Source organism: Myotis yumanensis, unplaced genomic scaffold (genome assembly GCF_028538775.1).
Source record: "Myotis yumanensis isolate MYYU_CA2020_CCGP unplaced genomic scaffold, mMyoYum1.0.hap1 SCAF_17, whole genome shotgun sequence".
Classification (NCBI taxonomy): domain Eukaryota; kingdom Metazoa; phylum Chordata; class Mammalia; order Chiroptera; family Vespertilionidae; genus Myotis; species Myotis yumanensis.
In genome coordinates this window covers 38,244,950-38,268,860 of record NW_027223768.1, presented here as the reverse complement: position 1 = coordinate 38,268,860, position 23,911 = coordinate 38,244,950, and the positions used below count along the sequence as shown (strand labels likewise).

The following is a 23,911-nucleotide window of genomic DNA, read 5'->3' as shown; positions in this document are numbered from 1 at the left end:
CCTGAGCCCAGCCACACGAACCCCACAGCTGACCCTCACCTTCTCTAGGGCCTGACCTACACTGCTTTTCCTGGCCAAACCTGCAGCCAGACAGTGCAGCCCTGTGTGGGCCCCGTCTTCCATGGCAGCCCCTCCCCACTCTTCTCTCAACCCAGGCAGTCTCCTTACTGCCAAACCACTGTAGGCTGACACCCCACCCCCACCCCCACATACTCCAGCAGGGGCAGGCTGAGGAAAGGAATGGAGAGGGATCCTTGTGGGGGGGCACCAAGCCAAAATTCCAGATTTTGGAGGGCTTCGCTGCCTCATTCTCACCTAGCAATTTGGCTACTGGACAAACAGGAAGGAGAAGAGACCATGGGAAGTGGCCAAGAGAGAGGCATTTTTTTCAGAGAACAGAACCTCAGGGAAGAAGCCAACTCTGAGTGTCCCTTCATCCCTCTCCCTGGAATCAGACTTTTCATCCCTCTTTGCTCGCGGGGCAGAGAACACTGACCACATGAGACCATGTGCTTCCAACCTAAACCCATGGCTTAGCACATGATAGAATATTTTAGATTACACATCTCAGAAAATCCACGCCTCCCAAAGGCTCCTCCTCAAACAGTGGACTCGGGAGTCCCGAGGCAGAACGCGATTAGAGCTGTTGGTCAGTCCGAGACGGATTTGTGGAAGACAAAGGAAGGGTGTCCATCCCCATTTCCACAGAGGGCTGCTTTTCACACTGAGTCTTGACCCACTCGTGGATGTATTTTGACCAGTATTTTTTCAGTGGAGAATAATAGCAGAGAATAGGCTAGAACAGAAATAGTAAGGAGACATACTATTTCCGGTATGTCCACACGGGATGTAAAATGTATTTCTAACTGTGGACCATAAAGTTTAAACGCTGCTGGCTCATGGAGCCATTTATGATGAAAAAGATTCCTGCCCCCACCTTAAACAGAAAAACAATGACAGCCACTATCGTATTGCCCCCTGCTTTATTTGTTACAGAGCTGGCTTCGATCCGCACCTCCTCTGGTTTCATCCATGCTGATTCCAGGGCTCCGATTCTCAGGTCTGGGCTCCCTCATGTCAGGCAAAGCTCACCCACACTATCCCTAATGGCCAACCTCCCACCCACTACAGCCTGATGGAGCCTCTGGCAACCAGGGGGGCTCTTATTCCCTGCAAGAAGAAAGTCAAGGATGAAATGCACACACTTCCATATCCTCGGTCTCCTCCCGCCCAATGCCAAGATGCTAAGGGGATCTTCCTCGCTCTGGGCTGGGGAAGATGGCTGTCGGCATAGGGTGGGGAGCAGTATGAGAGAAGACCATTCTTTGAATGCATGGTGTGGGGATGAAGGAGAGAATCTGCCGTTTGTACAGTCCTCCCCTAGGAAACAACTGTGTATCACTCTCCCACCATCACTCATCGTTTACTGGTATCTCTATCCCAGACCGTAGAAGAGGCAACTCCCCTTCTCAGTCCCCATCCCAGGTCAGCCCCTTCACACCCGGATTCCTGACTCCACCCAGTGATGCCCATTATTGTGACTTCTCAGTGAACCTCACTTCAGATGCTCAGTGGCACAGGACTCGCCTCCTTTCCCCGGTCCTTTCTCCAAGCTCCTGCCCTCATCGGCCTCACCCACAACTCACAGGAGAGGGATCCCGGACCCCGCAGGGCCCGCGCTGCCCCTCTTCTCCTGCCTGCTGAGGATTCGCAGCAGGATGTTGTATACATCTTTTTCCATGTAGCCCTGGGGGTGGCAGGAAAGAAAGAAAGGGAGGAGAAGAACAGAAAATGGGGAGACAGGTGAGGGAGAGGCCCTGAGGTATGGTGGAATGCTGTTTGCTAACGATGAGCCCTCACTTAACTTCAAGGATGTTTCCTAATCTTTTCAAGGAAAGCAATGATGTTTACTTCTCAGGCCTGCTGTGAGGGTTACAACCCTGAATCTGAGGCAAAGCTTCAGGTGCACAGGAAGTGTTAGATCCTTTGTAGTTATTAGTCCTAATAGAGGAGCGAGCCCCCCCCCCCCCCCCTTCCTTGGTGAGGGATACACAGGCCAAGGAGGGAATTGAGAAAGGGCATAAGGGACAGGAAAAGGCTTTACCATGGGTCAGGAATTGAAAAGGGGGGACAGCTCTAACTGGTTTGGCTCAATGAATAGAGCGTCAGCCTGCAGACTGAAGGGTCCCAGGTTTGATTCCGGTCAAGGGCATGTACCTTGGTTATGGGCACATCCTCAAGTAGGGGGTGTGCAAGAGGCAGCTGATTGATGTTTCTCTCTCATCGATATTTCTAACTCTCTATCCCTCTCCCTTCCTCTCTGTAAAAAAATCAATAAAATATATTTTAAAAAAAAAGAAAAGGGGGGACAAACACCTCTCCCCCTCACATTCCCATATCTCAGGAGAGCCAGAGACCCGGCACTAGAACATCTAAAGGCTGGCTTTCCGGGAAATGACAAATATGTGTGGGTAAGAAAAGGGACCCCAAATGCAGTACTCCCTCCCCAACTCTCTGTGCCTCCCTCCCTCTTGCTCACCTGAGCAGCACTCAGTAGATGGTTTCTATAGGTAGAGATGATCTCTTCATGGTTCTTCTGAGAATCCTGGGGGTAAGCATCAATGGGGGTTATGTGCCTACCCTCCCATACTCACCCTGACCCCCAAGCATGAGGAACAATAAAATTAAGTGGTCAGCTGGGCCAGATGGTCTCCCTCGACCCCTCACTAGCCCAGCCTGGACCACTGCCTGAATTCTCTGCAATTCCCAGAATTCTCCCACATCACTTCCCCTGTCCACCCTCTTCTCTAGCCGTGACCATTTCCCTAAGGGACAAAACATACCCGCAGCTGCGAGGCAAGGCGAGCATTTTCTCCCCGAACTGCTAGGACTTCCTCTGAAAGCTGCTCCACCTTCTTCAACAACTCCTTGATCTGAGGCCAAAGGGAACCAGTGAGGCCCAAGTCATGCCCACCCCCCCACCCCCCACCACCACCCAGGGTCAAGGCCAGCTTCCCTTTGCTGAGTATGTACTATGTACCAGATGCTTTTACACGCCTTGTCACATGTCATACTCAAAACAGCTCTACTTCTGTTCTGGGAGGAACAACACTTCTCTGAAGGAAGTATTATTACTCACATTGTTAAATAATTTGTCAAAATCACACACCTAATAAGTGATGACATAGGACTTGAACCAAGATCTTTTTGAATTAATGGCCCATGCTCTTAAGACTGCACTGGGTCCTGAACCACTTCTGGCTGCTGACCACTGAGCGAAATGGAGATGAGTGTTTGTGGTTGTGAGGCTCCGGCACAGATGTGGTTAAGGATAACCAGCAGGAGGAGGAGTGGTGGGAGTGAGAATAACAAAAATATCTGACTGAGCACTTACCACTTCCAAAAAATCATTCCGAGGATTTTAAATACAATATCTTATTTAATGTAATCCTCACAGCAACCCTAATAGTAGCCTCATCTTAGAGATGAAAAAAAGAGACTTGGAGACTCCAAGACTCACTCGATTTTGCAAGGATCGCGCTATGTTCTCTGGGTCTAAGGTGGTTTGGGGGTTAAGATTGGAGGTGAGATAACTCACTCGTTCAATCAGTACGTTTTGAAACTGAAATAGAAATCCAGACGATATCAGTCCAACATCCACTACACTATTCTCTTTTTCCCATCTGCTCCCTTTCGTCTTCTCCTTCCACACCAACAGAAACCCGTCCTTTCTTTAATTGGCCCCACCCCACACTGATTCCTATTCTGTACAACTTTTCTTCTATTTGTATGCACTGTGTGTTATGTAAAACATGTGCTCCCTATATTTTTGAATCATTATAAATTTGATCATGTACACAAATTTGAATAAGAAGTCTGAATTCATTTCACAGGTAAAGTTCTAGAATTACCAAATTCATTTATAAATTGATTTTTTTTTTTTTAAGAATTCATAAAGCATGCCCCTAGACCAGGGGTGGGAAAACTTTTTGACTCAAGGGCCACAATGGGTTCTTAAACTGGACCGGAGGGCCGGAACAAAAGCATGGATGGAGTGTTTGTGTGAACTAATATAAATTCAAAGTAAACATCATTACATAAAAGGGTACGGTCTTTTTTTTTTTTTTTTTTTTTTAGTTTTATTCATTTCAAACGGGCCGGATCCGGCCCGCGGGCCGTAGTTTGCCCACGGCTGCCCTAGACACATGCAGATTGGTGACTTTTGGAGCAAGCATTAGGAAACTCAGGTATTGAACACAGCGGTTTTCAAACTTGTTACTTTGCATTGGTGCGCTCTCTGCCAATGGGAATCTTTTGCAGAACCTACTCGGGTGGAATGGAAGGGATGAAGTGGGCCTGTAGCCTGGTCTACTTTTCTTAATCAGCCTTGAATCACCTTCTCAGAACCTTAGCAAAACCACAGCAACCCACCGTATCATCAGACCTGCTCTTAGGCTAAAACATGATTTAAGTCAAAATGCTAATAAACCACAGTACTCCACAGGTGGTAGCCCCCCCACATGGCTTCTAAAACCAGAGTCCAGATTTTAACACCTAAGCCCCTTTCTCTCTTCTATTTATACATATATATATTGATTTCAGAGAGGAAGGGAGAGAGAGAGAAACATTAATGATGAGAATCACTGATCTGCTGCCTCCCACAGGCCCTGGCGTCCCACTGGGGATCCAGCTGCAACCCGGGCATATGGCCTGACTGGGAATGGAACCTGACCTCCTGGTCCATAGGTCGGTGCTCAACCACTGAGTCACATTGCCAGCCCTCACTTCCAATCTTAACCCCAAACCACCTTAGACCCAGAGAACATAGCGCGATCCTTGCAAATGGCTGGCGTTCTCTTTGGGAGGGATTCACCTGACTAACCTAGGTAGGTGCAGTTAGCAAACCTCCCCCCGCCGCCTGATCTCATCACCTTGGCCTCCTTGTCCTGGCAAGCCCCCAGAAGATGCTCCATCTTCTCTCTCAGCAGCCCCACCGTTTTCTCAAACTGCTCCGAGCGCCCGCGCATCTCGCTGGCCTGGCGCTCCTGCTCCGTGGCCCGGGCCGCCAGGTCCCCGCTGCGGCAGCGCTCGTCGGCCACGGCCTCCTGCAGGCGGCCCACCTCGCAGCAGGCCGAGTTGTACTTCTCCAGCAGGGCCTTCAGCTCCTGGCTCCACGCCTGGGCCTGGGCCGCCAGCGAGCTGCGCGCCCGCTCGTGCTGCCGCAGGCTGGCCGCCTCCCGCGCGCGCAGCTCGGCCACCTCCTCCGTGGCCTGGTACAGCAGCTGCTTCAGCTTCCCGATCTCCTGGCTCTTCCCGCGCATCGAGGCCTGCACCGCGCGCAGCTCCTCCTCCAGCTGCCCCAGGTCCTGCTCCAAAGCGGCCACGTCCGGGGGTGCTGTCGCCTGGGAGGAGGGGCCCGGCTCCGGGTGCGGGGCGGGGGCTCCCCGCAGCCGCTGGTTTTCCTCCTCCAGCCTCGCCAGCATCTGCTGCGCCTCGCGGTGCCTGGCGACCAGGGCGCTGATGCAGGCCTGCAGCTCCTGCAGGGGCTCGGGGCCGGGGCCCCGGGCGCCGGCCTTGCCCACCAGGTCTGGAGGCAGGCAGTCCCACAGCCCTCGGAGGCCGCTGCTCTGGGACGCCAGGTGCCTCCGCAACTTCTCGGTGGCCTCCTTCTCCACGGCCAGCTCGTCGGTCAGCAGCCCCACGCTCCGCCGCAGCTGCTGGAGCTGGACCTGCGCCACGGGCCGGGGCACAAACTCCCGCTGCAGCCGCTGGCTCAGGGACTGCAGCTCCCCTTGCAGCCGCTGCCGCTCCCGGCCCAGCTCCCCCAACTCCTCCAGCAAGTTGCTGTTGCTCAGTCTCAGGGCCGACACCTCCTTCTCCAGCATTCCCTTGGCCAGCCCTCCTCCCGGCGTCTGCGGCCTGCCCGGGGCCCCTGGAGACTCCCGCTGGGTCCCGGGAGCCCCCGTCTCCTTCTCCCCATCCTCTTCGGGGATGGTTTCTGAGCCTGCCTTTGGGGCTCCTCCTCTGGACTCCTGGGCAGGGGACGCAGGCGTCGCTCGCAGCCCCGCCTTGGCCCGATCCAGCTTCAGCAGCACCTGCTCCAGCCTGGCCTCCATCTTCTCCCAGGCGGCCGCCGTGGCCTCCGCCCGGGACTTGCCCAGAACTCCCTCCAGGACAGGTCTCGACAAAGCCCCCAGGGCAGCATCCTTTTCTCGCCACACGGCAGCCAGCTCCTCCCTCAGCTGTAGCAGTAGCTGGTTCATGGCTGCCGTGCCCGCTGCTCCAGCCGCTGTGCCTGCTCTCTCCGCCCCTGGGGCCTTCGGCCTCTCCTTCCGGCCAGCAGGCGGCTGGTCTGCACGCTCAGGGCCAAGGGCCTGCCCACCGACCATCGTCTGCTGCTGTCCTGCGGCTTCCCCCGGGATCTCAGACACCGGGCCCTCGGGTGGCCCCTGTTCTGGTTGGGACCTTCCATGGGCTTCATAACACACCTCCCGGGGGGACGAGTCTTCGGTCTTCTTGGAAGCTAACACTGGGTTGGCTGCGGCCGCGGCTACTGCCTGCTGCTGCTTCTTTAGCTCCCGTATGCCCTCAGCCAGCAGGTCCAGGGGGCAGCCCTGCTCCATGCCATCCCCTCCAGGGCGGATACCAGGACTCTGCCCGCCTGGAGCTCTGGGCTCCCGGAAGAGCAGCCGCCCCAGCTCCTGCACCTGCTCGCGGATCTGGTTGGCCAGGCCCAGGTAGGCTGCAGCCTGAGCCTTGCTCTCTTCTGTCTTTCCCACCAGCTCCTGCTCCAACTGAGAAACTTTCTTCTTCTCCTCTTCGTACTTCCACCTCCATTCCTCTGAGCACACATCCTCTCGCTCCTTTTCCTGCTCCACCCCGGGCTCTGCTCCCCGAGGGCTCTTGGGCTGAGAACCCACCGGAGGTTCAGATGGAGAGGCCTGTGTAGGAAACAGAAGAGTGACTGACGGGAGCCAGGGCAGCTGTCCCAGCCCCAGGAGGGCCTCCCCGCCTGGGAGGCATCCCGGTGGGATGGCCTGGGTGGGTCGGAAGGGAGGCACTTAGGGTCTTACCTTAGATGCAGCATCTGGGTGTTGAACTAGCCCCTGACCTGTATGAAAAGACATGAGAACAATGTGATTCTCACTGAGAGGAGTGGCCGCAGTGTCATAACCCTCACCACACAGCCTTCCTGGAGCCGGGAGCTACTCCGCTTCAACCCAGCAGCCTTGGTTCCTACCCCAGCTCACTCATTTTGTTCACTCACTTTATTGGACACTATACCAGGCGCTGTTATAGGCACCAGGACATCGACAGTGAACAAAACAGACATGGCCTCTCATCTGGGGCGTTTACAGTCCAGCGGGGGGAGAGATTGACTGGGAAACCTCACAGAGATGTTCAATCACAGCTCAGGAGTCCTAGCGATAGCGCCAGCCAGAGCTGCCTTGAGTAAGACAGGGCTTCATTAAGGAACTTGGTGGCCCTGCTTTTGGGAACGTGGGGTCATCTCATAGCAGCAGCAATAAATAAGCAAACTCTGGACCACAGTGGCAATTATTTGTCAGGTGGACTGTTTCCATGAGGACAAATGGGATTCTAAGAAGCTTCTCTGAGCCATTGGGGAGGATCTTGAAGATACAAAAGGGAACTGGCTTACCCCCCCGCCGCCAGCTCAGGGCCTGCTGCAGCAGCTTCCACAGTGCCTTGTCCTGTGTGCGCAGGCTGTAATACAGAGCATCATGGCCCGCGCTGTCCACCGCCCCTGCGTCCGCTCCATGGCTCAGGAGCAGCTCAGCCACTTCGGCGCTGCCTTTCTCACAGGCCAGGATCAGAGCTGACCTGTGCGTTAGGACAAATTATATATATATATACACATACACACACATATATATATATTCATTATATATATTCATTATATATATTCATTATATATATATATATATATTCATTATATATATATATATATATATATATTCATTCAGAGAGGAAGGGAGAGGGAGAGAGAGATAGAAACATCAATGATGAGATAGAGTCATTGATTGGCTGTTTCCTGCACACCCCACACTGGGGATTGAGCCCACAACCTTCTGGTTCATAGGTCAATACTCAACCACTGAGCTATGCTGGCCGGACGAGACCAGAACTTTTCAAATGCCATTCCTGGAGCTGCAGCATCAGAAAGCAGGGACGATGGCAAGGGCTTCATTTTTCTCTGCTCTACATATTAAGATTCTGCATACATTCTTTATTGAAGCCAAAACCAGTTTGGCTCAGTGGATAGACCGTTGGCCTATGGACTGAGGGGTCCCAGATTCGATTCCAGTCAAGGGCATGTACCTGGGTTGCGGACACATCCCCAGTGGGAGATGTGCAGGAGGCAGCTGATCAATGTTTCTCTCTCATCGATGTTTCTAGCTCTCTATCTCTCTCCCCTCCTCTCTGTAAAAAATCAATAAAATATATTTTTTTAAAAATTCTTTATTGGAGAGAAGGGTTCCATTGCTTGGAAGATAGTTTGAAAACCAGTAAATAAAACTAATGAGTCCAGAGGTATTGATTCTGCTTCCCAAGTTACCTACATTAGGAAGCTGGTGGTGACAGCAGCTGAATAAAAGAGTATAAGGAAGACTTTCTTCCCGTCTTAAGAGGAAAATAGTGAAACAGAGGAGATCTCTTCTAAGCCACCACTCAGAAGGAAAGAGACCAAGAACACAGAGACCAACCTGCACACACACACACACACACACACACACACACAATCGCTTTGCCCAGTGGCTCCTTCCTAGATGGGCCAGGGCCTGGATTGGGGGTGGGAAGACGGGGAGGGCTCACTTGTCATCCTTGTCTGTGACATTGACTCGGGCGCCTCTCTGCAGTAACTGTGAGCAGATAGCTGCGTGACCGCCCAGCGAGGCGATCATCAGGGGTGTGCGTCCATCCTGCACGGATTGTGGAAAGAGAGCGCATGAGAAGCCAGAGGTTTGCACAATCCTACCAGCTCCCTCTCCCCACACCTCTCCAGGAGAAAAGCCCAGCCTAGGGGCTAAATACCCCTTTCGAAGGGTTGAAAGCTCTCCAGAAGATAAGGCTGAACCTCTCTGTGAGGAAGAGGAGGGGGAGGGAGGAAAGGTGGTGCTGTCCAACCCCTGCTCACAGAAGTTAGCCAATCAAGCTCAGGGAGAGCAGCAGCCTGCCGGTGCAGGGCACTGGCCAGGGTCCCGCTGACACTCACATTATCCAGGACATCCAGGAAGGCCTCGTGGTCACACAGCAGGAGCACACTCGAGGCACAGCCAGAGGAAGCTGGGAAGGGTTGAGGGATGGTTGGGCAAAGGGGAGCAGGAAGTGCACCTGGTCAGATCGTGACCCGACATCCCCTCCAACTTAGTATCAGCCCTGCCCTCTCCACCAAACGTTACCCTCCCCGCCCTCCCTCCGGTCTCTTCCCCGCAGGCCTGCGCCCACAGGCTCCTGGCACACACCTGCCCAGTGCAGCGGACTGCGATTTTCTGCATCCACAGCATCTTCATTGGCACCATGCTGGGAAAAGCCACAAAGGGAAGCCGCATGGAACAGAGTGTTAACGTTCTCATCCCATACCCACTGTGGGGTCCCCAGCTTCCTAATTACGATGGGGAGGGGTGGGAGGATCATAGCTTTGTCCAACTGCTCGGCAGGCCCAATCCATTTCTTACAGGTGACAGGCAGCCTTGAATTTCAGCCCTGGTTCTGAAGCCTAGGGCCTGAGGAACATCCGGTTGCGGACAAATAAGCATGCTAGGACAGTAACGCCCGGGTCGTGGCCGGTACTTTAGGATCATAATTGGGAATCTTGCAAAGGGCTGGGAAGAACAAAAGCGGAACGGCCGTGGGCCCAACAACCTGTTGGCCTTCGTACTTTTGGAAACTTATTAATTGTCCGCATGTCATTTCACATGTATATTTTCCTTTGTGCTCTAGGCTACGAACGCCTCAAAGACAGACAGTAGGATTTTGGTTTAATTTGGAACTCTCTGCCCTCCTTCTGCCTGCCCATCATCATCACAGCAGCCAGTCTCTGAAGTGGCTCACCAATGGCAGGGCTCAGAGCATGCATATTGGCTGCGGGGCCGTCAGTCCCTGCCAACTCTACTTTATGACCTGCCCTCAAGGGCAGCATTAAGTGCAGGGCCTGCACATAGTAGGTGTTAAATAAATGTTTGTGAATTAAAGAATCAATGATCCCCAGCTCTCTCAGTGGGGAGGAGAGGGGTATATCTGATTCAATATTGCTTGTGGCTTCAAGACAAAGTTCAGAAACTTGGGGTCCGCTTCTGCCCTTCACAGGAGGAGTATCGAGGGGTTGCTCTACCTGCAGCAGGACCTTGACACACTGTGGCTGGCAGGAGATGGTGGCCAAGTGCAGGGCGGTGCTTCCTGGAAAGAGGAGGAGGAAAAGAGGCAGGTGGATGGCCCTATGCAGGCCAGTGACTCACAGGGAGGGAAGGCAAGAGACGCACAGATAATCAAAGGGAGATTAGAGAGAGAAGCTCTCAGCCACATGGGGCCAGAAATTCCTGTTCCCCAGGTGCCCGGTACACGCGGTGGAGGTGGAGGGGGGTAAGGTGTACCCAGCTGGCAGGGAGGGGAACCTCTGGAGGGTGCTGGCCAGGCTTTCTGAGGAAAGAAGCAGGGGCTGGTTGGGAACCTCCAGCAGGGCCCCGCACGGGCCCCCACGGCTGCAGTAGAGGGAAAAGCAAGCAGCATGGCCCAGTCTGACTCACCGTCCTCGTTCTTGCTGTTGATGTCGGCCCCATTTGCGAGCAGGATACTCAGACATTCAGTCAGACCCTTGGAGGCTGCCAGATGAAAGCTGCAGAAGGATGAAGGGACCAGGGCTGAGGAATGGGAGAATCTTCGTACTCTTAATAATCACTGCCTGCTACACCTGTACTCTCTAACCCCAAGGCCAATCCCAAGAACAGAGAGGGAAACTCCCCTGGCCCGACTTACTCAGAGAAGGCTCTAAGGCAGTGATGGCGAACCTTTTGAGCTCGGCGTGTCAGCATTTTGAAAAACCCTAACTTAACTCTGGTGCCGTGTCACATATAGAAATTTTTTTATATTTGCAACCATAGTAAAACAAAGATTTATATTTTTGATATTTATTTTATATATTTAAATGCCACTTAACAAAGAGAAATCAACCAAAAAAAAATGAGTTCGCGTGTCACCTCTGACACGCATGTCATAGGTTCGCCATCACTGCTCTATGGCCTACTGTCATGAGTGAGAGGACACTGGAAGCAGATATAGAAATAAGAGCTACGGGTCCCAAGCAATGTCAGACTATGGCAGGGGCGTCCAGGCCCCTTCCCAGACTGGCCGTGTCACAGGAAGAGTCAGCCAGACCAGAGCAGAGGGCTGGACAGGGGAAGCCGACTTGGGCAGAGACAAGAAGCAATATCCCTCTTGTCCTACTCACTCCTCTTAGCCGTGTGACTCTCCTAGCTACCACTTCATTCTGAACTTTCCAAGCACGCTCCCCTCCTCTCTGTGCAATGCAGAAATACTCTATTTACTGTATGGGTCCATTTCCTGTTTGTTTCGTGGGCTTTATGTCCTCTTTGGTCAGTTTTGTAAGCTGGGTTGTGAGGTGGATGGAGCTCATAGACAATATCTTCTTCCCTCACTTGGTGCCGCACTTGATAGGTAGCAAAGACTTATTAGGATAAAAAGGGCCCTGAAGTTGTAGGCGTTCCCTGTCCTGTGACATATTGGGGTTGGAGTTTTCAAAGGGAATCACATGCCAAAGGTGGGTCCCGGGACTGACTTACGGGGACTGGCCGTTGGCGTCGAGCTTGGTGGGTCGGGAAGACTTCCTGGAGGCCAGGGCGGCCACGCGCCCCACGTCCCCCCGCTGCACGGCCTCCAGCAGCTTCTGATCACGGCGGTTCCACCTCTCCACCTGGTGCAGAGCCACAGATTGTGGTTAGGGTGAGGGTGGAGTGGAGAAAGGAAGGAGACTGCCCTGGCCAGTTTGCTAAGTAGTTAGAGCATCGGCCTGTTGACCAAAGGGTCCTGGGTTCAGATTCCGATCAAGGGCACATATCTTGGTTGCAGGCTCCTCCCCCAACCGGGCCCTGGTCGGGGCTCATGAAGGAGGCAACCAATCCATGTGTTTCTCTCACATTGATGTTTCTCTCTGTCTTTCCCTCTCTCTTCCAATCTCCCTAAAAGTCAATGGGAAAATATCCTCGGGTGAGGATGAACAGAAAGGAAGGAGACGGTTAGGAAGATGCCAAGCCAGGGGAAAGGAACATCCCTGAGGGCCTTTCAGTGTCCCAATCAGTCTAGATCACATGGTCCTCGTTAGGTGAGCAGTTGCATCTCACCAGTTCATATCCACCAAGCACCTCTTCTGGTTATTGCCAGCCCTGGATCAGAAGGTGCTTGGACTACTGAATTAAAAATCGTTTTGAGCCAAACCGGTTTGGCTCGGGGGATAGAGCGTCGGCCTTCGGACTGAAAGATCCCAGGTTCGATTCCGGTCAAGGGCATGTACCTTGGTTGCGGGCACATCCCCAGTAGGAGATGTGCAGGAGGCAGCTGATCGATGTTTCTAACTCTCTATCTCTCTCCCTTCCTCTCTGTAAAAAATCAATAAAATATATATATTTTTTTTAAAAAATCGTTTTGAGCCCTAGCTGGTTTGGCTCGGTGGATAGAGCGTTGGCCTGGGGACTGAAGGGTTCCAGGTTCGATTCCGGTCAAGGGCATGTACCTTGGTTGCCGGCACATCCCCAGTAGGGGGTGTGCAGGAGGCAGCTGGTCGATGTTTCTAATTCTCTCTCTCCCTTCCTCTCTGTAAAAAAATCAATAAAATATATTTTAAAAAATCGTTTTGAGTTCTGGATGCAGAGCATTTCAAATGCCTTTTTAACCATCATTATGATTATCATTGTGGGTGCACAGCCTCAGACTCCCTTCCCTTTTGCTCTCGGGGTTTTGCTGGAGCAAAGAGAACCAACTGACCACTCCTGATTGGGCTCACATTGCCTCTCAGCTTCCCATGCTGCTCTGCTTTTTGTCTTCAGATATTTGGGGAATCAAGGCACCTAATGTCAGGTCACAGCCCTGAGTCCAACTATCTACCCATCGGCTTTGGGCCCCAAACTGGGAGGAGAAGCACAGAGTTTCGGTTTTCCCATCTCATATCTCTGCCCATTACCTAGTTGCTCTTCCCTTTCAGGGCAACAACTGCCAAAAGGCAAATACAGGTCTCTCCTAGGTTTGAGGAGGCAGCGGAGGCCTCTCGCCTACCCCTCCCTCCCCACCTTCCCCTGTTTCTGCCAGGGAGCAGCTGTCCCAGATAAGGCCACACCTGGGCATGCATTGTTCCATTATTCCAGCGTGACTTTCTCCAGGTGACGGGGTAATTACAATAATTGAAGTATCACAGGGTGTGAGAGAGAGAGAGAGAGCTGGGTAAAACCATCCAGGGCTAAAGGCACAGAAAAGCCTGGTTTGACCCAGAGTCTGGGAAGGAAAGGAAGAGGGGATGCAAAGATCTGTGGTCGGTGAAAAGGGCCACCGGGAGCTTTGTCAGCAGGCCCGAGTTTGGGGTCTGGTTCAGCTACTTTCTCAGCTGTGTGACCTGACCTGGAGTAAGCCTTTTCACACCTCTCACCTGTCTCCTCCACTGTCACGTGTGGAAAAGAAAGACTGCGTCATCGTGTTGTGAGTAGTAAATGAACTAATGTGTATAAAATCTCTTTTGTAAACTGAAGACCTACACAAGCGCATGGCATCCTTATAACAAAACAGGAAGTGCCGGGCTTTGGTGGTGGCACATTGCATTTTATGAGGTATAATCTCAACAAGGAAGAGGCTATGGGAGGAGGTGGAAAAGTATAGTGCCAATGGAAGCCAAATAACTCATTTTCAAATACTGTTTACAGCCCTAACTGGTGTGACTCAGTGGATAGAGCGTCGGCCTGCGGACTGAAGGGTCCCAGGTTCGATTCCGGTCAAGGGCATGTACCTTGGTTGCAAGCACATCCCCAGTAGGGGGTGTGCAGGAGGCAGCTGATCGATGTTTCTCTCTCATCGATATTTCTAACTCTCTATCCCTCTCCCTTCCTCTCTGTAAAAAATTAATAAAATATATCTTTTTTTTTTTTTTAATACTGTTTACAGAGCTAGGGCAAATTATCCATCAAAAACAGGAAAGATTTTAAATGTCCCAACCATAAAATGGCCCAGGGGAGACGGCTTTAGGGGTAAGACGCCAGGACACACTTGTAAATCCTCAGAGGCCTTTGTGCTATTTCACTTGATACTACTTCAACCAGCCGCTCAGCCTCCCTGGAAAGTGGTTAGGGCTGATATTATTTTATCTGTGTGACAGAAGATGTAACCAAAGCCCACTGAGGTCCAATAACTGTGCAGAGACACCACAACAGGGCAGGAACGTTGAGATTAGAACCGAGGCCCCCTGCTGCCCAGTGCCAGTTCTCACCACCAGACCACACTCCTACCCAGTGATGGGAGGCATTTTACTTATTTCCAAATAAGCAGCCTAAGACTTGCCTCCAGGGCAGAGCCGCCCACTCTCAGACGCTACCTTTCTGCACAAAGAGTCTCCAAGCAGGTTCATTCTCAAAGGACAAAATAAGCAAAACGATTGCTCCACATACCAACAGACTGAGGTGTAAGAACACCTTATTCAAGGTCTTTGGGTGCTGGGTCACCCTCAGAACAAACAGAGAGCTGGCACTACGTCTCCAGCACAGCCACTGTGGTCAGCTGACCTCAGTGTGAAGTCCTCCATTTAAAATCCTGATTCTAACACTTCCTATCCTTGTGAATTTAGGCATGTGAAAACTTCTCTGAACATCAGTTTCTAAATGACATAAAGCACCTAGCACTGACTGGCACATAGTAGGCGCACAATAAATGTTAGTTGAAGCCCCATTCTTTCTAGCCTTTTGGGGCTATGGACGAAAGGGGCCACAGGCTAACCTCACAAGCTCAGGGAAGGCCTGCATGGCGGTCTTGCAAACTCAGAGACCTAAAGTAACCACAAAGGACGGTCTGAAATTTAACTAAAAGCAGTTATAGTGGGTAATTACATCGTAGTTACCCACTGACTACCTATCTTCACTGACAAGGTCAACCTTTACCTTAACTGAGCCAATCTGTCTTTTTGCATCTATAATAACATATCCCTGACGTGTCTGGGTAACTTGTAGTTTTCCCTTTTACTGGACCCCTTGGGGCACAACCTAATTAATGTGCTTGGGCCCCAGGACAGACACCACAAATTCCTTCATTGTTGTGTTAATTGTTCCTGCACCCACCTAAGTATGTGTCTATCATTTTACTTTTTATCCAAATCCCAAGGGTTTCCCTGCTTTGCTTTCTCCTGCCTCTCTAGTCTATCACCAATGGATTTCATGTAACCCACCTACGTCCCTTTCCTTTTATTGCAATGTATAAATACAGATGTAACCAGCCATTCTCCGGAACATTCTCTCAATTCATTGAGGTTCTGCTTCCGGGCATATGTTGACAGTTTGGCTCAAATAAACTCACAAATTTTTTTTACAGGTTTCAATGGTTTTTTTTTTTTACGTTAACGGGGCAAATTTTGGAAGTTCCTGGGCTCAGAATTCTCCGTACAGGGGAGTGGAGGGAAGAGATCTTGCTCATATCAGCCAATGCTTAACAGCTAGGCTGTCTAGATGGTAACAGTGTTTCCTAGCAAAGTAGACACTTTTCTTTCCAGCTAGACAGTTCTAAACCCACTGGATTTACTTCCTACAATCTTGTTATTTGAAGAAGAATTTAGAATAGGTGGAAATTCTCCATGACCAAACCTCTGCGGAGCAGGGTGGAGAAAGGCAGAGATATGCTTCTAAATTCCAAGGTCTAGTCCATTGCTCACCCAGCACCTTGGGAAAGAGGTCCTGGATTACCATCACAGCCTCAAGGGAGCAATTACCAAATTAATCAGCAGATTCAAATACAAGAATAAGCGTTGTATTTCTGTAGTTAAGATTAGGGGGCCGATGAGTCGACCAAGATGGCGGCGTAGGTAAACACCGGAGACCGCTGCCGCAAACAACCATTTCAAAAATACAACTAAAAGACTGAACGGACATCACCCAGAACCACAGGAAGGCTGGCTGAAGAGAGACTCTACAACTAGAAGGAAAGAGAACAGCAAATCGAGGCTCAGAGGCGGCGCAGTGTGGAAAATACAAAGGTACCGAGGTGCGCGCGAAAGCGGGCTGGTGGCTGAGGGCGCGGTTGTCGTTTTCTGTCGGGAGTGAGTCTCAGACTCTGGGCTCCAGATCCGGACGAGTCTCTAGGGACCCAGACTCAAACGGGAGAAGCGGGATTACCCGGCATCAGTTGGAACCTGAGGGCAGCTTTCTCTCCGAGGTTTGCAGCGGCTGCCGGGGTTCTGAGAAGCAGAGCCTCTGGGAACGGGACTGAGCGTGGCCATAACTGCTCCCTCCGCCCGCCCTGTTGATCCCGCCCCGCCCAAAGCCCGCGCACAGCCATTTGCCGATCGCCTCAGGCAAAGGCTGGATTAGCGCCTCCCCAGAAGACAGACGTTTTCCGCACAGCTGATTCCTATAGCCAGTTGGCCTGAGGGTCAAATCCCTCTAGTGTTAACTACAACAATTAAGGCTTGGCTAGAACAAGACTGCGCACAGAGACCACAAGGGGGTGCACCAAGAAAGCATAAAAGATGCGGAGACAAAAAAACATGACAGAAATGGAGGATATGGAGCTAAGAATCGCAATTTTGAGGGCTTGCCATAAATTTGTGCAGAACCTCACGAAAACTAATGAGACCCTCGATGCTACGATAAAGAAATTAGAAAGTAAGCATACACGGACTGAAATAAAGAATATTATACCCAATAGCAGACCAGAGGAGTACAATAATCAAACCAAAGATTCGACAAAAAACACCCAATTGGAAAAGCAAAATGAAAAAAGAATCCGAAAGTGTGAAGATAGGGTAAGGAGCCTCTGGGACAGCTTTAAGCGGTCTAATATCAGAGTCATTGGAGTGCCAGAAGATGAGAGACAGCAAGATATTGAAAACCTATTTCAAGAAATAATGGCAGAAAACTTCCCCCACCTGGTGAAAGAAATGGACTTACAGGTCCAAGAAGCGCAGAGAACCCCAAACAAAAGGAATCCAAAGAGGACCACACCAAGACACATCATCATTAAAATGCCAAGAGCAAAAGACAAAGAGAAAATCTTAAAAGCAGCAAGAGAAAGAGGCTCAATTACCTACAAGGGAATACCCATACGACTGTCAGCTGATTTCTCAACAGAAACTTTGCAGGCCAGAAGGGAATGGCAAGAAATATTCAAAGTGCTGAATACCAAGAACCTACAACCAAGATTACTTTATCCAGCAAAGCTATCATTCAGAATTGAAGGTCAGATAAAGAGCTTCACAGATAAGGAAAAGCTAAAGGAGTTCATCACCGCCAAACCAGTATTATATGAAATGCTGAAAGGTATCCTTTAAGAAGAGGAAGAAGAAGAAAAAGGTAAAGATACAAATTATGAACAACAAACATGCATCTATCAACAAATGAATCTAAGAATCAAGTGAATAAATAACCTGATGTACAGAATGAACTGGTGATTATAATAGAATCAGGGACATAGAAAGGGAATAGACTGACTATTCTTGGGGGAAAAAGGGGTGTGGGAGATGCGGGAAGTGACTGGACAAAAATCATGCACCTATGGATGAACACAGTGGGTGGGGAGTGAGGGTGGAGGGTGGGGTGGGAGCTGGAAGGAGGGGAGTTATGGGGGGAAAAAAGAGGAACAAATGTAATAATCTGAACAATAAAGATTTAATTTAAAAAAAAAAATAAATAAAAAAAAAAAAAAAAAAAAAAAAAAAAGATTAGGGGGCCTTTGTAAAAGTAATTGCAACTTCTTATCTCTGGCTGTGCGCCCGTAAGCTTCCCACCAAGACACAGCACACCAACAGCAGAGGAAGAGTGGCCACCGGAACCAGGAGCTGACTCTCAATTTTTAAAATGCAACTGACATTTCTCTAAACTGACTCAGTCCCAACTGTTTAAAGCTATTTTCTGGCCTACTTCCTGCAAAGGCAGAGTAAGCTAACATGTAAGACGCTCTCCTCAAAAGCTTCCTTTACTTGACTAAAATAAGATGATAACAGCTGATTTTTGTCTGTTTGCTCAATTTCCTATATTCTGGATAACTTAGATTAGTTTTAAAATGATCAGGCCCCAGCCTGTGTGGCTCAGTTGGTCCCCGGGTTGGGGGTCTCTCGGTAAGAGATCTTCAGAGAAGAAAGGATACCCTTCCTAAGCCACCACCTTTGCTTGGGCGTCATCCCATGCACCCAGAGGTCGCTGGGGGTTGGATTCCCATTTGGGGCTCCATTCCCAGTAGGGGGTGTGCAGGAAGGCAGCTGATGATGCTCTCACATTGATGTTTCTCTCTTTCCCTGTCCCTCCCTCCTTCCCTCTTTAAAAAAATCAAGCCCTAGCCATTTTGGCTCAGTGGATGGAGTGTCAGCCTGGGGACTGAAGGGTCCCAGGTTCAATTCCAGTCAAGGGCACATGCGTGGGTTGCAGGTTCAATCCCCAGTAGGGAGCATGCAGGAGGCAGCCGATCAATGATTCTGTCTCATCATTAATGTTTCTCTCTCCCTTCTCCCTTCCTCTCTGAAATCAATAAAAAAATATTTTTAAAAAATCAATAAAAAATCTTAAAGAAAAAGATGATGATCAGTGACTTTTCAGTCCTTATCTCCATTTGAGAGTGAAGGGCTCTGGCCCTGGACCCAGGGGTGGGGTGCGGATGGGCAGGGCCAATCCAGTGTGACTGGGAAGCCAGGCTTTAGGAGTGGCCAGGGAGGTGGTCACACTATTTTATTTCTCTGACAAACGGGTCCAGAGTGGTTAGCGACGTGGGGAGTGGAGGAATTTCTCTTAAGAGGTATGAGGAAATTCATGAGGAAACAATTTGCCACTGAAACTGGCCTATTACCAAGCGTTCAGCGATCCTATCCCGACTGAGGAAAGAGTTTTCTCCCAGACAGTTCTAAATCCACCCAACTTACTTCCTATAACCTTGTTATGCTAAGGAGAGTTTAGAATGGGCAGAAATCCTTCCTGGCCTAAACTTTGTAGAGCTGGATGAAGGACCGAGGAATCCTTCCAAATTCCAACGTTCAGCCCGTTGCTCACCGAGCATCTTGGAAAGGAGGCACTGACCAGGGATTGGAAAATCAGGTAGAATGAAATAGTGTCCCCGTTCCTAGGCACATGCAGACTCCACAGACCCGAAAGGGAGGGGCACCGTGGAGGACTTTCAGGGAAGAGTCCATGTGAATAGGAAAACCATTATGAGTTAGCACAGAGTCTGGGTAGCCTCCGTTTCCGGTACCCATAATAGTCATTCAGTGAACGCCTTTTGATTGGTTGATCAATGTGCAGAAACAAAGTGGAGAAGCAAATATAAGTGGGACAAGGACAGGCCTCAACAGAGTTCCTGCTGTTGCCTCATAGCTCGCTTCCAGGCTTCTGTGGCCTGCCCATGCCAGGCGCACTCAACATTTCTCACGTTTGCTCACGAATGACATCACTAAGACAGGCTGGGCCAAGCAGTATCACACAGGTAGTTGGCATCCTCAATACATAATTCCAATCTCCACAGAAAATGTGGTGCCCAGGTTGAGGGTCTCTCGGTAAGAGATCTTCAGAGAAGAAAGGATAGTCTTCCTAAGCCACCACCTTCTGTAATCTTCTTCCTTGTGTTTAGTTCTGGGAGAGCATGGGGAGTAGAGTGACTTCTGCTGGGAACTCTGAGTGAGTCCACTCTCTTCACCGCCACCTCCCCCCGACTCAGTCAAAGGAAGCAGGACAAGCCCTAACCAACTGGGTGAAGGTGTAGAGAGAAGGAAGATTCTGGGGAGAAGCAGGCGGAAGGCCCTGACTGGCCCAAGAACCAGTCTGATGACCAGACACTGCAGTGACCTGGTCAGGGTGAATTCTGCAGGCCACTTCCCCGGATCTGTGTGGAGGAGCCGGGCACCGTGCCTTCTCTGGCAGAGCCGGCGAGGCTGGCCAGACTGTAAGATTAACCCACAGAGAGCAGGCGGGTCAGGCAAAGGGGGAACAGTGGGGTTCAACAACCATGGGGCAGAGAGGGGCAGAAGCTGAAGGGGAGAACAGGAGAAGGCTGCTGGTGGGAGCACCCATTAGAAAGAGGCGTGGAGTGATATCTGAGAGCCTGCGGTAATGGGGAGAGGATGGGCGTGGAAGAGGCACGGGTGGAAGGGCTAGGGAAGGCATGAGGCTGGGAGTACTTGCTGGGCTGAGAGAAAGCAGCAAGAATAGGACCATAGGGGAGGGGAGGGTTGTGAGGACAGCACAGGCCTGGACTTGGGGGATGGAGTGGAACTTAGGGCTGAGCTGGGGCTGGGGACAGGACAGAAGCTTGAGGATGGTTCAGAACCGAGAGACTGAGCCGAAGTAGAGGACAGGCCTTCGGAAGGGTGAAGGGCTGCAGGAAGCATACGAGAAGCTGGGATTGTAGGTGACAGGAGGACAAGCAAGGGCCAAGGGGAAGAACCTGGGGAGGTCAGAAGTTAGCAGAGGCTGGGGGACAGGGTCTTGAGGGAGGCAGGAATGGCGGGCTGCATTGCAGGAAGAAAGACCTGGAAAGACTGATAAAGAGAAAGGGCAAATGGTGCCCCGGGGTGGGACACAGGACTCCTGCCACCACAGGGCTCGGACCCTAGACCCGTTCCCATACTCCCAGACATTTTGGCACCTACCGCCACCTGTGAGCTGGAGCAGGAGAAGAAGCGCTTCATGGCCGGGGCCAGGGCCAGGGCCACGGGGGGACGGGGACGCGCGGAGAAAGGGGCCACAGGATCCCGAACCCACCGAACTCAGTCGCGGCTGTGCCGGGGCAAGCTGTCAAAAGCAGAGCCGTCCCGCCCCCAGGGCCGCCGCGCTCAATCAGAGACCAGATCCGAGGGCTGCGCTGAAAACTCCGCCCCTGGCTCTGCCCGCTCCGCCGCAGCGGAGGCAAAAAGCCTGCAGTCTTGGGCGGCGACCTGGGCTCGGTCTCAACCCCCGCCCTCCAAACCGAACCCGCCCTCCAAACCGAATCCGCCCCAGCTCCGACCGGTTAACCGTAGAAAGAACCGCGCGGGCTGGGCTAAAACTCATCCCCGGCCCCGCCCCTCACAGGTCCAGGAAGAAGCCCCGCCCCCGCCACAACCGCCCCGCCCAGCACCACCCAAAAGCCCCGCCCCGCCACAACCGCCTCGCCCAGCACCACCCAAAAGCCCCGCCCCGCCACAACCGCCCCGCCCAGCACCACCAAAGCCCCGCCCCCGCCACAACCGCCCCGCCCCAGCACCACCCAAAGCCCCGCCCCCGCCACAACCGCCCCGCCCAGCACCACCCAAAAGCCCCGCCCAGCCACAACCGCCCCGCCCTAGCACCACCAAAGCCCCGCCCCCGCCACAACCGCCCCGCCCTAGCACCGCTCCAGGTCCCGCCCCGCCCCCCGAGCGCCGCAGGAGGCGGGCAGTCCCCGCTTCTCCCCTGTGCTCTGCTCGGATCATTGTCGCATTAACCTCTGCCGCCGCTTTCGTTACATCCAGAAACCTCTGCCTCCTCCCACCCCCCACCCCCACATTCCCCGGCCAAAACCAGGCGCAAGGAGGATCCGAAAGAACAGTTTGGAAATGGGAGGAGCCTGTAGTGTGGATGGTGCAGGACTCGCCGAAACCTGGGGAACAAAACTTGAGGAGAAGGGGGTCGGGTTTAACCTCCTATAAAGCACCTGTAAGTTAGAAAAAGGAAGAGGGAGAGGAGAGAATTTCTGTTTTAAGCATACGCCACCCTCCTCCTCATTCTTTAGGGGGAAAAAATCTGCTTTTTAAATTGAAACTCAGCAACTCTGGCTTGAACAGTCAGTCCCAGCCAACTGGTCTACCCTGCAGCCGAGCTAGCCCCCCAACCCTAACAGAGCCTAAAGGTCACAGCGCGAAGGCTTCACGTGGCTGAGAAGGCTCCCAGGAGCCGCACCCTGCCTTCTCCAGCCTCATCTCCCGCTGCTTTCACAGCGCAGTGCTCAGGGGGTTCTAATCACCAGTTTCCTCCCGGCTGGTGGTTCCTCCTCCCTCTGCCTCCTCTCACACTTGGTGGTCCCTCAAGCTAAATTTTTTTCTGTAAAGTTTTCCCTTATAACCCTGCCACCACCACTCCCTAAACACACACATACCGTGCCAAACTGTGAGACGCAATTCTAATTCTGCTATGTCATGTAGCAACCATCTCTCAGTATTTGTATTTACATATCTGTTTTCCCTATTAGACTGGCTTCTTTGATTGTAGCAGTTGTATTTTGTATTATTCTCATTGCCTGGCGCACATTAGGTGCTTCATGTCTGATGAGAGTATGAAAGAATGAAGAAATAAAGACACAACAATAAGAAGAAAAGAAGGAACACATATGTCTGGAGAGAGCCTGTTGTTACTACAGTTGTTTCTCAAACTTGCTCTGCTCCAAAGGAAGAGGTAACAGGCTTATTGAAGAACTAGAGGCCCAGTGCACCAAATTCGTGCACAAGTAGGGTCCCTAGCGGCTGCCAGCTGCTGCCTGGGGCCTCCCTTCCCTGGCTACTGGCTGCTGCCAGGGCCTGCCTTCATTCCATGCCGCCCCCTGGTGGTCAGTGCACATCATAGCAAGTGATCAAACTCCCGGTTGATCGAACTCCTGAGGGGACACTTTGCATATTAGGCTTTTATATATATACTAGAGGCCCGGTGCACAAAAATTTGTGCACTCGGGGGGGAAGAGGGGGTCCCTCAGCCCGGCCTGTGCCCTCTCGCAGTCTGGGACCCCTCGGGAGATAATGATCTGCTGGCTTAGGCCTGCTCCTGAGTGGCAGAGGGCAAGCCCAATCCCTAGGTGCAGCCCCTGGTCGGGCTCAGAGCAGGGCTGATTGGGGAGTTGGGGCACCGCCCCCTGTCATGCACAGAGCAGGGCAGATTGGGAGGTTGCGATGCCACCCTCAGTCACGCTCAGGGTAGGGCTGATTGGGGGGTTGGGGCACCGCCCCCTGTCACACTCAAGGCAGGTTCAATGGGGAGGTTGCGGCGCCACCCCCTGTGATGCACAGAGCAGGGCCAATCAGGGGGTTGGGGCGCTGCCCCCTGTCACTCACAGAGCAGGGCCCATCAGGGGGTTGGGGCACTGCCCCCTGTCACTCACAGAGCAGGGCCAATCAGGGGGTTGGGGCACTGCCCCCCCCCCCCCTCATCATGCACAGAGCAGGGCCCATCAGGGGGTTGGGGAGCTCCCCCCTGTCACGCACAGAGTAGGGCTGATAGGGGAGTTAGGGCACCGCCCCCTGTCACCCACAGAGCAGGGCCAATCAGGGGGTTGGGGCGCCCCCACTGTCACACTCAGGGCAGGGCCGATGGGGAGGTTATGGCTCTACCCCGTCACACACAGAGCAGGGCCCGTGGGGGGGGGGGGGGGGTTGGGGCACCACCCCCTGTCACACACAGAGCAGGGCCGATCAGGGGGTTGGGACGCCACACCCTGTCACACACAGAGCCGCAGGGCGATCAGGGGGTTTGGGCGCTGCCCCCTGTCATGCTGATCTGGTGCCACAAAATAACTCACCAGCTTGCCACAGAATAGTTGTCCCTGCCTGGTAGGCCAGACGCCACCATTCTCAGGTCAGGTAACAGAGGCAGGGACGGTCTCTAGGCCATTGCTGAGGTGCAAATGTTCCTTAAGGGTAAGACAAGAACTTAGGGTGTCTAAGGAAATAAAATAGATTTGATTTCTACCATTACAACCTAACTTAATTATC

General features: G+C 52.1%; 1 protein-coding gene across 2 annotated transcripts; it reads right to left on the bottom strand.

The window, feature by feature from the left end:
- Positions 1–966: 966 nt before the first annotated feature.
- Positions 967–20,960, bottom strand: ANKRD35 (ankyrin repeat domain 35). Of its 2 annotated transcripts, none has more exons than XM_070395724.1 (14): positions 20,846–20,960; positions 11,820–11,950; positions 10,767–10,855; positions 10,355–10,419; positions 9,486–9,543; positions 9,236–9,306; positions 8,836–8,942; positions 7,661–7,842; positions 7,074–7,111; positions 4,932–6,941; positions 2,844–2,933; positions 2,540–2,605; positions 1,647–1,747; positions 967–1,170 (listed from the first exon to the last, which is right to left on the bottom strand). In XM_070395724.1, exons 1-14 carry the CDS (start codon positions 20,882–20,884, stop codon positions 1,164–1,166), a joined length of 3,054 nt encoding a protein of 1,017 aa, XP_070251825.1. In that variant the 5' UTR covers positions 20,885–20,960; the 3' UTR covers positions 967–1,163. The 2 variants fall into 2 exon arrangements, with proteins under 2 accessions (XP_070251825.1, XP_070251826.1); XM_070395725.1 differs by having other exon boundaries at positions 4,995–6,941.
- Positions 20,961–23,911: the final 2,951 nt, after the last annotated feature.